This window comes from Lycium barbarum, chromosome 4 (genome assembly GCF_019175385.1).
Source record: "Lycium barbarum isolate Lr01 chromosome 4, ASM1917538v2, whole genome shotgun sequence".
Lineage (NCBI taxonomy): Eukaryota > Viridiplantae > Streptophyta > Magnoliopsida > Solanales > Solanaceae > Lycium > Lycium barbarum.
The window spans coordinates 121,339,370-121,353,096 of NC_083340.1; the positions used below are offsets into that span (position 1 = coordinate 121,339,370).

The window sequence follows — 13,727 nt, forward strand, 5'->3', positions numbered from 1 at the left end:
CTGAGTAAAACTCTTTCAAAGGCACTGTAAGCATCCATTTCTACAAAATAGAATAGGTTTTTCTCTTTTAGTTTGATTTGTCATCACATATAAAATAGCAACCCTTTCCCCGCGGTATAAAATAATGGACGGTAAATTTAGCAACCCTTTCCTCACTGAATTCATTGCAGGAAAGGGATAATGTGCAACTTTGAATTGACAATTATATCTTTTATGAAAATGGCAACAAATTTGAGGAATTTTTGATCCAAATATTTAATTAGTTCGGACTTCTTTAGTAGTATTGAAATGGAACCAAGACAAAAAGTTCTTGCTAAGAAGCCCGTGTACCACAATGTATGCCATGTTTGGTAAACCATTGCACCTTGGGCTGATGCTAAATTTAATATTGCGCAACACCCAACAAATGGAAGATGAAAGGCACATTTTTCCTTCATTTTCAACAATCCTTAAACCAAAGTTCAGTGATGAACAGAGTCAGAAACTAAGACGAAAGGTAAAATGTCATTATTAACAGACATTATTTCGACCACTGACTAAACAATGTAAAATTAAAAAAAAAAAAAAAAAATTATAAATACTACCAAAAAAACTAAACTTTTCTTTGACGGATAGGCTCCTATTGGAGGATCCGGAACTAAATTCCTTTTCGAACGTGAACAAATATTTTCTTCTGTTTTCACCGGGTTAGAGATTTTCCGGCTCCAAAATCTTGGCTCATGATCCACCTGTTTAAGCTTCAGTTTTTTCATCTTCCTGTGTACTCTCCATAGCCACCGTCACACCAACTTCAGCTGGCCGAATGATCCGGTCATGCAAGGTGTACCCCGACTGCAACAAGAAATGCAATTTCGACTTCAATGAAAAGGGATGTCTAAAGTACATTCTAGATTAGCAATAATCACTAAGGATTAAGCGCATGAAGAGTGAAATAGCAAAATACATCACAAGAATGTCGAGCTGATAAGAAATTCCTAAAGATATACCTTCAGACAGACTGCGACCATGCCAGCAGCCTTCTTAGGATCTGGTACTTGAAATACTGCATTATGCTTATTTGGATCAAATTCTTCATTGGTAGGATCATATTTTCCAACACCAAATTTTTTGAATACCTGAAAAGTAACGAGTTGTAAGCCAATGAAAAAGCTATGATGGAGACCTCCTCACAACAATAAAGGTCTTTCAAGACATTGACGAAGCAACAATAACATAGACCAGCAAGATATACGAAGGATTACAAATTTGAATCCCTGAATTTATTCAGTGAATACCCCTGAAGTTACTGAACCTTACATTCCAATTGGAGCAGCAGTAAGCATTCTACTGCGATTTTGCAGTATCAAAAAATGTCTTCGAGCTTCTCTTCCAGCTGTATGTGTATATATAGAAAACCCTCGTCGCTGCTTCTTCATTTTTGGAACTAGCTCGTCGAGATTTCTAATTATAGTGTTTTCTGGAGTTCATCCTAAAAGACCTAAAGTTGCTTATACTGTCGATTATTAGCATGTTTGGCTAATTAATTTGAAACACACTTTTTGAGCAGCAATTAGTTTTTAACCAAGCTTTAAAAAAGTGCTTCGAAGTGTATTTTCTCAAAATTGCTTTTCAAAAAAGTATTTTCGGAAAAAAGCTGCTACTACTTTTTTAAGCTTGCTTCTGCTACTCCCTAAAAGCACTTATTTTCTTCTAAAAGCTTGGCCAAGCACCTCATATGTTTGTAATTTTAAGTGCTTGCCTACCAAGCAGTAAAAGAGCAACATAAAACATGGACTATATTTAGGTGAAAAATGTGTACCTCAGAAAGCTGTTTATCAGTCATTTCAACACCTTCCAGAAGTGTTTTCAGAAGTGGCACAGCTCCAGCAGTATCCTTAGATTCATCAATTTTGGAGAAGCTCTCTTTTACAATAGAAGAAGCCCGACTCATATTATCAGCAACATCTAGAAGCGCTTTCACAAAATTCTGCGGCAGCATTTATGCAAAAGATAAGAGCAAAATCACAAGTATAACATAATCTACTAACAAGTAAATGCATGACTGTCTGGTAAAGCATGTGCCAAGAAAAACTAACTTGAATGGCAAACTTTTTGGAATTTTCTGCTTCTCGTTTGGCTCTGTTCATGACGTTCTCCATCTCTGCATAAGATCGAAGAGCTTTGTCCTTCATTTTCTGAAACTCATCTTCTTTCATCTTTAGTAGTTCTTCCTTCTCAGCCACTAATTTCACCAAGTCATCCCTAGAAAGGTCCTCCGTATCTAAATCAGAATCAGAATCAGAAAATACAGTTTGTTTAGTACGTCTTCTCCTTCCCTGGACATTTTCATTCGTGTTATCATGGGATTCCAAATCGGAACCTGATTCATCCTTCTCATATTGAACCTGAGAATCAGAAGGAGCTGAAGCTTCACCATTTCCACTCACTTCTCCATTCTCTTTTGAGCGCCCTGGTTCACTTTGGGACTGAGTCTGAGATGTCTCTTTTTCATTAGGTCGGGGGGATGTAGAGGATGAAATTCCAAATCGTTGCAAGGCAGATTCATGGAATAGAGATACCTGATTCACCATTAGCAGAACAAGCAATACTTAGGTGAACATAGAAATTGAACATTTCTAGGCATCAACTTAGTGGAACATTGAGTTTACAGCTTGAGCAAGTTTAAGAGATCTATAAAGTAATCCAGGCATTGTACAGTATTTTGATTACAGCATAAAGAACAAGTTAGCCAGGCAACTATTTTTCAAATTATGTTTGTCTGGATGTCCCTTTGAAACATCACAGAGCCAATCCAACTGACAACATTCTACGACAATTTTCAACATAATCCACTCCATATCAAACATCCAAGGAACAAGCTCCAAATACTGTAAACTATCTCACAATGCAAAAAAAGATGGCTTGTAGTTGTTTCTAACATTATAATATAAGCTATGTTGCTCGGACTCGGGTGCGGGTGTCGGATACGGGTATGGATCTAGAGGTCGGACTCGGCATGATCTAAATTTTAAGATTCGTGGGTACGGATCCGGGTACGGGGATTCGGCAAAAATAATTCAAAATTCTAATAATATAGCTACAAGAATATGCCTAGATTATGAGAGCTTTTTGTGGAAGCACCTACATGTAGTTTGTACCAGACATGTGATTCAATCTTCCATTCTACTAGGTGCTAGACTGCGTGCTCCGAGAAACTAGTTAAATTTTCTACATAATATTGAAGGTATGCCATCTCATGTCTTCAAATCTCTACTTCTTGTTATCTTGAGAAATCATAATCTCAAAATTTTTCTTTAATTTGGTCATGAATTTCGGTCAAAGTATCCGATCTCTATTGACCGGATCCGACACGAATTCCGTACCCAAACCCGTGTCGTGTCGTGTCGGACACGGGTACGGCGGCAAAAGTGAAGGGTCCGAGCAACATAGAATATAAGTAAGCTGGCAACCAGTTAAGATACTCCGATAGCTTTGACATTCCCTGGCACCTTAGATTCTCGAAATTTCAGGATAAGGTTTCAACTGATTGTTGAGTTTCTTTTGAACATCCTGAATTTTTTTTTTTAACAATATTCTGCTGGGATGGAGCGAAAACGGAAGACCGCAGATTGTTTCAGCTTTTCTCATTCAGTGACGGGTCTCTGCTTTTATAATCGGATATGTAGGTTTACAAAGTTCTCACTTTCTTATTTTCATTTGTATAAATTGTTTTTTGAGCTTTAATTCTCGTTAATAAAATTACTTAATAATTTGTCATATTCATACCAAATATAAGTAATGATTCGATAATATTAAAGTTTGATAGGTTATCATAATCATTAAGCTTTCAAAGAATTGCACGTCATACTTTGACACTAGTAGTTAGCGTATTTAAAGACAAAGGTGCCCCTGTTGTGCTCAAATCTTCAGTCCTCCTCTACTAGTGACATGCGATTGACCGTGGCACACAACTAATAAACAACCCTTAAATTGCAATAAGACTATAACCTTACTGCATGACATTCTTGGGTTGCTATTAACTAGGGGTCAATACATATGAACTCACACTAGTGGCAGAGAGGCATCAGACTACAACCTTATTGAATGGCATTAAATGTTTGCTATTACATAGCAGTCAATACCCTTAAATCGTGATGACGTAACGTAGGGCATATGACTACATAACTTTAAATCAAGGCCAACAATTGCCTCTTAGTATACTATGGTTTGAATTAAGCAAATTTACAATTGAGGTCAAAATTGACATTACAGCGGGACTAAATACGCAACTTAATTCATTCATAGCAATCATAAAGGCGGTAAAAATTAATATCTAAGACTGAAAAGGTTCAAATCTGAATTTTAGTAAAGTCTATGGTCAAATTAAACATGTCACTTCACCTGAATACTACTTTTTGAAGGATGGAAAACTCTCATACACAAAAACTTTTAGAGATCCAAAAATGGATGCCTCTTCCTCTGCCAAAACCCTAACTTATTCTTCAACCGATGAGAATGAAGAGGAAAACAATCCCACATTTGAAGTATATATGACCGATACATACATAGGTGATTTATTCTCATCTGCTCAATCCTTGGTGAATAGAATTACCCGATACCTTTGCTTATGGAAGGTAGTAGGCACTCACTCGTGGAATTAGTAGAGGTGCGTGCAAGCTTTCCCGGGCACCATGGTTCTAAAAAACAAAAATCAAGCCCAAACTTCACAAAATAAAAATTCTTCCCATCTACCTAGGCACCAGCTGACAGAGTAACCCAATATCCTTTCTGGTAGAATAACCAAGTTGCGCGCAAGTTGAATAAAAACAGCAAAAGGACTTATCGAACTTGCGAGTAAAACAATTACTCCACACGTCCCAATTCATGTGGTACCTTTGAGATTTCGAGAGTCTAAACATTTTAATCTTGACCGTGAATTCGGCCATAGAATCCTTAAGTTTTTTGAAATAAAATTTACATATCTGATTTCGAGAGTCTAAACATTTTAATCTTGACCGTGAATTCAGCCATATAATCCTTAAGTTTGTTGAAATAAAATTTACATATCTGAAAACTAAGTAAAACTATAGTATAAGTCACATAATTGATAATTCAAAATATTTAAAAGGCATATGAAAAAATATTGGTTCAAAAAAGCTTATTTGACGCTTGAAATTCGAAAGGGGTCACATAAATTGAGACAAAGGAAGTACTATTAAACAAAAGTTGCCAACTTCATCAAAGAAAATCATCGGCTAAAGTAACACCAATATCATATCCTCAATTACAATTCAAAAAGAACCCTGTGATACAACTACTCCCTCTGTCCCAAAATAAGTGTCACTTTAGCCCCCCCCCCCCCCCCCCCCAAAAAAAAAAAAAAAAACAGTAATTGTTTTCAACTATGCCCTTCTGTTAAAGAACTACCTCTTCTTAATAGTGCTCAATTCTCAAGAAACATCTAATAAATAAGGATAACTCAGTAAACTACTCCCACCGCTCCATAATAAGTGGTTTTTTAGGCTTTTCAATTTTTTTTTTCAAAATAAGTGGTGCTTTAGGATTTCAAGAAGATGATACATTAATCATGTGTGAGGCAGAAGAACAACAGGTTCTGGTTTTGAGGATGATTTTATCCATGTTTGAAGCGGTTTCTGGATTTCTCATTTTATTCCCAGTCAACGTATCTAACATCAGCCAATTAGACAACAATCTGCGGTACAACATTGGTTCACTTCCCACTAAGTACCTTGGCTTATCATTGGGGGATAAATATAAATAACTATCAATCTGGAATGAGGTTCTTGAAAAGATGGAGAAAAAGTTGACGAATTGGCAACGACAATACCTCTCTCTCGGGGGTAGAATCACTATGATCAACAGTGTTCTTAGTGCATTGCCTAACTACACTATGTCTCTTTTCCCGGCGCCATCCTCTGTCTTGAAGCGTATGGACAAGTTAAGGAGAGACTTCCTCTGGAAGGGTAGCAAACAAGGTCACTTTTCCCGGCGCCATCCTCTGTCTTGAAGCGTATGGACAAGTTAAGGAGAGACTTCCTCTGGAAGGGTAGCAAACAAGGTCACTCCTTCCAACTTGTAAATCAGAAAACAGTTATTAAAGACGAGATTAGGGGGTCTGGGAATCAAGAACTTGAGGTGTCACAATGAAAGTTTATTATTGAAATGGCACTGGAGATTCAATAAGGAAAATAAAGCACTCTGGAGGAGAACCTTGGCTGAAAAGTTCTCTGTGGAGAATCAATGGTGCATCAAAGTAGCCACAACACCTCATGGCACGGGAGTTTGGAAGCATATTAGAGTGTGTTGGAACAACTTTGAGGCAGATATGGGCTTCATTATTGGTAATGGAAGGAAAATAAAGTTTTGGGAAGATGCATGGTTGGGCCACACTCCTCTTAAACAGCAATTCTCGGATATTTATAGAATATCAACTCAGCACAATGTAGCAACAGCAGAATTTTATTCAACACAAGGCTGGAATCTCTTTCTTAGAAGGAATGCAAATGATTGGGAAATAGAACGAGTATGTCTTTTGCTTCAGCTGCTAAGCAACATAGAGTTGGTCTGAAAAAAAAAATTTGGCTTAGCAAGGCCCCTTTGAAGGTCTCTAGCTTCTCTAGGATTGTGGCTAGAGGGGCTTGCCTCACTCATTCCAACCTCCAAAAGAGGAAAATTCAGCTTTGCAGCAGGTGCTCCATATGTGAAGAGCAATATGAAGATGTTGGCCACCTCTTTTTGTACTGTAAAGTTATTACTCAGCTGTGGAGCATGTTTCTGTCAATCTTACACATGTCCTGGCTCATGCCAAAATCCACGAGGGAACTACTGCAAGAAATCACAAAAGATTTGGAATACCATCCCTCAAGCCATATGATGGACGGTTTGGCTTGAAAGAAATGACAGAATTTTTGAAGGCCATAGGAGAAATTTACATAGTCTCAAACAAATGTGTCTTATTTTGCTAGTTTTTTGGTGCAATCTGGTTATTGTACACGACGCGGATGCAATTTTAGATATAATTCAGGATCTGCACGATCTGTAGTTAGGCTTTATCGCACTGGCTTAGTGCAAGCTTTTTGTATACTGCGGTTGATGGCCTTGTTTATGAAATGAAATACATTTACTTGATTAAAAAAAAGATTTCAAGAACACTTTGGGTAGATTCTTCCAAAATTACCTTATTTAAATAGTCAAAATTCATTAAATACTTTTTTTTCTAGAAAGCAGTAAAACTTTTTAGGAGTAAATTAGTAAAAAAGAAAAATCCTAATTTTATAGGAGTAAGCAATTTCGTGCATGAGCCTAAAAAACCACTTAGTATTATGGAAGGGAGGGAGCGCATCTTGTATTTTTTTTTTAAATGAGCGTAAAATGAGCTAAAGCACAGTTATTTTGGGACGGAGGGAGTAAATGACAATGGCCCCTGAAACCCTACCAAAATCCTACACATTAAAAATCGATGAAAAGTGAAGAACTTAAAAAGTATTGGGCACAAAAATCAAACCTTATCTTTGAAGTCACGAATTGAGTGGAACTGAGAAGCAATAATAGGAACCTGTTGCTGTTGCTGTTCTCTAGAATATAGGATTAGTGAGGTCCGGCACTGAGTTATAATGGATTTTGGGAACCTAGTTGATATTCTACTAACCAACATAATATCCAAATTCAGTTGTAGCTTAAATTATTTGGGGAAAAATAGAAGTGAGAAATGTTGAGAAGAAAGGTAAATTTGCACAAAGAGTAGTGGAAAGGGTTATTAGGAAGAGAGAGAGAGAGAGAATTATAGGTGTTTTGTGGCTTGTAAAGAAAGAAAGTTGTGGATTGTCGAGAAAACCCCTTTCTTGTTCAAGGGGCTATTATAGTATGGGAGGAAATTTTGTGAGAGTAAGAGGATGTCAGGGTTATATTCGTCAATTTGTAAAAACAAATTCTAACTTGGGTTCAGTTGTTTTGTGAGTTCACTGTGGAAGCTTCCAGAAATACCGTGGGATGGGTATCTCGCAACTTCTTGACGGCGTTGGAACTCTCATAAGCCCCTCCCATTTTGTTTACCACTTCCTCCGTCCATTTTTACTTGCTCTGTATTGGATTGGCATTAAGCGATAAATAAATAATTATTTTATTATATTATCTTTAATTATTATCGAATATACTTTAAAAATTTGTGCAATCACTAAGAGTAAAATCAATAATAAGGGTAAAATACGTACACAATTATAAATTATCTCTTAATTTTGCAAATTGAATAAGTAAAAAAGGGACAACTAATTTTAGTATATATGGTAAAAAGGATGGAGGGAATAGCTTGATTTTTAAATTTTTTGCAAGGACAAAAGGAGATTAGAGTGCAAATCATTACAAACTAGTAAATCTGAAAAACAGAAATGAATTCACCTTTTTTTTTCTTTGGTGTAAATATAGTCAAGATCTATAGAAGAGATTAGAATTTCACTAATTATAAGAGTTTAAAATGTGAGTTCACTCTTTACACAGAAGATCGAGTACCGTAACATCAACTTTAACCAAAAGACAACTCAGTAGAATCACATAACATGAGAAAAGTAGCTTACTATTCTGTTACAGCTTGGGATGGTTTTGGAAACTACGTACACGTGGGCATGATACTACGTTTAAAACAAAAGCAAATTGGTTTTGAAAACCAAGAGCCTGGTTCTCAAAACTAAGTAGTCAACTCTGTTTGGCTCTAATTTACACATAGAGTATAGTTAAATAGAAAGTTCAAGAAATCCCATAATATTTTTCATTTCTCAGGTATTTTGTAATCTCCCATATTCCAATTAAAAAGGAAGTGTTCTTAGACAATTGTGAATTCAATTATTTGGGAGACATACAAAATTAGTTAAACTTACAAACGACTACAGAAGACAAATAGAGGAACACATACAAACAAATTTATCTACCAAAAAAACTTTGACAAAGTAATGGCTGCAAAATGAGAAAATAATAAGATTTTGATCTAAATTCAATAGTCATAATTCATCAGGAGTGAAAGAATTAAAGTTGATTAAACTACTCAATAAGTTTTCCGCGTTAGTAGCAGTGCCTCGTCGTTAAACTGAATTCATTACTTAGACAATATGGAGTGGTTACTATCACGACCCAATTTCACTAAGTCGTCCGGGCACATATCATTCCCACCTCGGTAGGCAAACTTTTTTACCAATTCATTCATTCAACCACAATAAAGTACTAGAGCAGAATAAGTAAAAGTTTGAATCATAAATAATCGCAAGTGCGGAATATAAATACAACCCTCAAGGAACTGATCTGACTCGTACAAGAGCAACTAAGTAATGTCTAGAAAATACAAGTCTCAAACGCTAAAACAACTGTTTGAATGGAAGAAAAAGGAAAATTCTAAGGTGAAATATGCAATTCAAGTCTAGATGATCAAAACCCACTAAACAATTGCTAGATTAACCCAATATTAAGCTAAATTCGGATTTAAAGTGAAAGCCCCAAATTTGGGTATAAACCCTAACTCTTTAATCGAGAAATTAACCCTTAATAATGGAAGATATAAGCTTAACAACAATGAATAAGTCAGAATCTATGATTATACTAGCCACTTTCATCAACAATTTCTATTTAGGAAGTCTAAAATTCATTTTAAGAACTTCTCATAAAACCCATCTTTCCCTCTTTGATTCTAGTGATTTCTAGCGTGGATTAATGATTAAGAAGGGTAGGTAATTAATTTTAAGGCCAAGGATCTTACCTCTATGAAGAATATGACCAAAGGTTCTCAAAATCAGCCAAACTTGCTTAGAGAAGGATGAAATGAAATGACGAGGGTTTAAGGGTTTTTAACTAGGAAAATATTAGAAAACTGCCCATCATGCGCTGCAGCGGTATGGGCACCCGCTACGGCGGCCCAAAGCCCGCTATGGCGCATACGCCCAATCCTCAACAACCTCTACAACAGCATTACGACCGCCACAGCGGATAACCGTTCGCTGGGGCGGCACGCCTCAAGCTCCATTCCACAGCCACAACGGTCTCTCCACTCACTCCAACGAGACCGCTGCAGCGAGTCTAGTGTCGCTACAACGGACACTAGACACGAGAATTTTCTAGTTTTTGATACTTCCCAATTAGAAATCCGACTATCACCCGAGACCCCACAAATACATAACAAACATGCAAACACACATAAAAACACGCTACGAATTCATCCGCGACCTCAAAATATCCAACGGAGGTCTATTTGACCAGGTCAACCCCCAATGGCCTAATGCCAAGTTTCCAAGCTTAGTCCCAAATCGCTTCCAAGTGCATTGGAACCCGAACCGAACATACCACCAAGTTTTAAACAGTCATCCGGACCTCTCGGAATCGACGGAATTTTGAAAAAATGTCTGTTTACCCAAAAGTCAACTTTGAGCCAAACATATCTCACTTTAAGGCTCTGACTTCCAAAAGTCACACTAGAACTCACCCGATGATCTCGGGAAAGGGTCAACATGAGTAAAGAGGTTAATAGTACTATAACGATCAAATGGGTCGTTACAGTTACGTTTAATTAAATGAATTGTTAAAAAGAAAATGAGAAATCAGCAACCAATCAACTCTACCGAGCAAGTTCATCTTCATCCTCCTACTTACTCCTTGGGTGCTCCTTTATAAGAAGATCTAGAATCTGTTCATCCTCTGCAACTGAAACTCACAATATTATTGAACTACTACTAATGAACTAGTAATGAAGTGGCTGAAAACCATCAAAATTAAGAAAAATGAACAATACATTCGTCGACAACCAAACAACACAAACACAGTCGCAACACCGTCAGCGACTTAGCATATCCAAATATGGTAGTGCTAAGGCAATGATATGAAAGGCAATTACACCATTGCTTATTATGTCATAGCTAAGGCAACGACACGAAAGGCCATTTCACCTCTTTAAGTTTCTGTCAAATAGACCATTCTAACATACAGGGAAACTCAAAATTTTCAGTGAGCTAAATAAATCAAGTCTTCAATTCACCCCAAAGCTTTGGTTAGAAAGTATGATATTTCCCAAAGTTTTTACATTAAGTATGTCAATCAACTAAGACTGTACATTCTTATGAGTTTTGCAACAATGTGTATTTAATATGTATTACTGCGCACACAAACATATATTAACATGGCTCCATATAAAGTAGAATAATGGAAGCTTGCGGTCTTGTTGGCACATTGGTAGGTAACCGCTTTGTTGTGATTCAAGTTGTTGGGGCATCTTCCCGACATCTAAACGGCCTTTGGAGTCGACCAAAGTTGATGGGATTTAGTTCGGCTCACTTGCAGTCCGGGTGGACTGTATTTGCCTTGTGCCTCCACCATATTGATTTCTTGTTTCTACAAAATAACAAGAACAAAATTTTCTCAAACAAAACTACAGGAAAACAGTCTATTGCAACATCTCTCTGATAAACAGTTTGAATGTTCATGAAACAACCTATGATAATGGCCACAACAAATTGAATTCAGAAAACCAAAAGGGTCATATCATTGTGGCACCACTACAAACAGAAACATAGCACAGCACTGGTACCAAACTAAATATTCAAGAACATCCCAAAAATTCAGCATGTACTAAGTAATATGATATAAATTGAATATAACCAAAACAGAGTTTACTTTCAAAAGGTGGAGGTCTTTGCCTTGTAAACTTTGAGAAGCTCAAGAAATCCCAAGAACAATTTATTCACATATCAAAATCTAGAGATGTCGCTTTTCTTGGCATCGTGCAGACTCCTATGATAGACATGAATTTGAAATAGAACTCAAACTTCATCGCTCCAAGTCAACTATACACTAAAGTTAAGAGGGCCAGTTTGATTTTATCAAAATAAAGTTTTACTTCTGCATTGGGGCCTGACTAAATCCGGATCGCGTTGCAGGGCCACATTGTGTTATACTCTCCATCTTAACACAAAAATAATTGGATTTTGTCTTCGGATGGTCATAATTCATAAACCATCATAACATTCAAAAGCCATTGGACTTAAAATTACTTAAAAAATCCACAACATAAACAACTATTTAGTTAATTGAGAGGCCAACTAAAATTTGCTCTTCTGCCAAAAGCACCGAGGCATCAATAAGCTCCACCCAAAATCAAGTGAAAGGCACAATATTTTCTTAAACAAAGGAAAATGAAGCAAAGGAAAACAAAGAAACTAATTCAAGAAATATAAATAAATTTACTAAAGATAGAACATTCAGTCACAAAGCTACAGAGATTTACAAAATCCAGCATTTTTATAATAAATTTTTGGCTTTCCATCTGTTGGGAAAACCACAAAATAAAACCTGTATAATAATAATAAATATTATTTATTTAGCAAAGTAAAATATCAGCACTTGAAAAATAAATATTACTACGATAATATATTTAGTAACTGATAAAGTTGCTGCCATGTGATCAGGAGGTCACAGATTCGAGCCGTGAAAACAGCCTCTTGCAGAAATGTAGCCACTTGCAGAAATGTAAGGTAAAACTGCGTACAATAGACTCTTGTGGTGTGGCTCAGGGAATCTGACTTGAGTCGTGCTAGGCATTGTCCTAAACAACTATTTCAGTAAAGTGAAATATTTCTCCAGAATTAAACAAGCTCTTCTCTAATTAATTAAATGATACAAGAATCAGCAAATTTTAAATTATACCTTCAAGTTTTAGAAGGACATATAGAACAACCATAAAAGAATAATTAACAAAATGAGGGAAAGTTATAGTAGATAGAGGGAACGTGAGGGATGTGGAATAGAAAAGAGAATTTCTTGATTTCATTCTGCTTTTATAGGCTTTAAAAGAGGATACTAACTTGCCAAGTGGCAAGCTTATTTGGCAAACCATATTCATGCATGTTGCCACATCATTATTTATTTGCCACTCCAATTTTTAAGTTAGACATTTGTCCTTCCACTCGTCTAAAATTTGGTTAAGCCATTTGTTCAAAAAATTGGTGGAATACTACTACAATCCCCTACTATTTCAACGATTTTTTGGATGAAAAGAGAAACTTGCTGGATTTGCATGTCTGAAATACAGTAGGTTTGGTGCCTTTTGGGCAATGAACCAAACTTAGACCGATAAAATTTAACTTACAGAATTACTTGTGAAATATAAAATTTCTATGAACCAATATTTTTTATCATAAGTCAGAGACTTTATCAGTCACATTTCGACTCCGTAATTTTGCTGTTCAGCGCGGTTTTGCACCCTAGGCCATGCGCGTGCCTGGTTATTGATGAAAGCTCTAGAGACTAGGCCAAAATCTCATAGGAGCGGCCCCGATCTACTCACATATAGGTGAATTCATCAAGTGTACATTGCTTTAAATACACCATCCATAAGGACTATGAATTCATTAAGAGTTAATAACTCATTCTCACAATTAGTAGCAGTTCAAGCACTCTCTTTAAGTGCGCAGAGTCAATATCGATTTGTTATTACCCATATGAACCTACTTCATGGGATCTCCAATCACACAGGTTGGGTTATCATCTCTATTGACAATCACATGGCCTTAACCCCATCTCTCTTAAGGTTTGAAGAATTAATTTTCTTCCTAGAGGTTTAGTCAGATGATCGGCCAAATTCACTTCTGACTTCACATAATCTATGGAAATTATTCCATCTCTCAACAGCTGTTTAACGACATCATGTCTCAATTTCATATGTCTGCTCTTACAATTATAAGATTTATTCTTTGCAATAG

General features: G+C 36.4%; 1 protein-coding gene across 2 annotated transcripts; it reads right to left on the minus strand.

Moving 5' to 3' along the window:
• Window positions 1-425: 425 nt before the first annotated feature.
• LOC132636320 (grpE protein homolog 2, mitochondrial-like) lies at window positions 426-7,818 on the minus strand. Of its 2 annotated transcripts, XM_060353137.1 has the most exons (6): window positions 7,505-7,818; window positions 2,360-2,558; window positions 2,076-2,260; window positions 1,799-1,966; window positions 987-1,115; window positions 426-831 (listed from the first exon to the last, which is right to left on the minus strand). In XM_060353137.1, exons 1-6 carry the CDS (start codon window positions 7,652-7,654, stop codon window positions 733-735), a joined length of 930 nt encoding a protein of 309 aa, XP_060209120.1. In that variant the 5' UTR covers window positions 7,655-7,818; the 3' UTR covers window positions 426-732. The 2 variants fall into 2 exon arrangements, with proteins under 2 accessions (XP_060209120.1, XP_060209119.1); XM_060353136.1 differs by having other exon boundaries at window positions 2,076-2,558; window positions 7,505-7,817.
• Between the last annotated feature and the right edge of the window lie 5,909 nt (window positions 7,819-13,727).

Excerpts from the sequence above, each read along its gene's own strand:
- LOC132636320 (XM_060353136.1), bottom strand. The coding sequence starts at position 7,654 with ATGTTGGTTAGTAGAATATCAACTAGGTTCCCAAAATCCATTATAACT. Across the intron at positions 1,967-2,075 it reads CCAAAAAGTTTGCCATTCAA|AATTTTGTGAAAGCGCTTCT; the intron begins GTTAGTTTTTCT and ends ATGCTGCCGCAG. Across the intron at positions 1,116-1,798 it reads CTGATAAACAGCTTTCTGAG|GTATTCAAAAAATTTGGTGT; the intron begins GTACACATTTTT and ends GTTACTTTTCAG.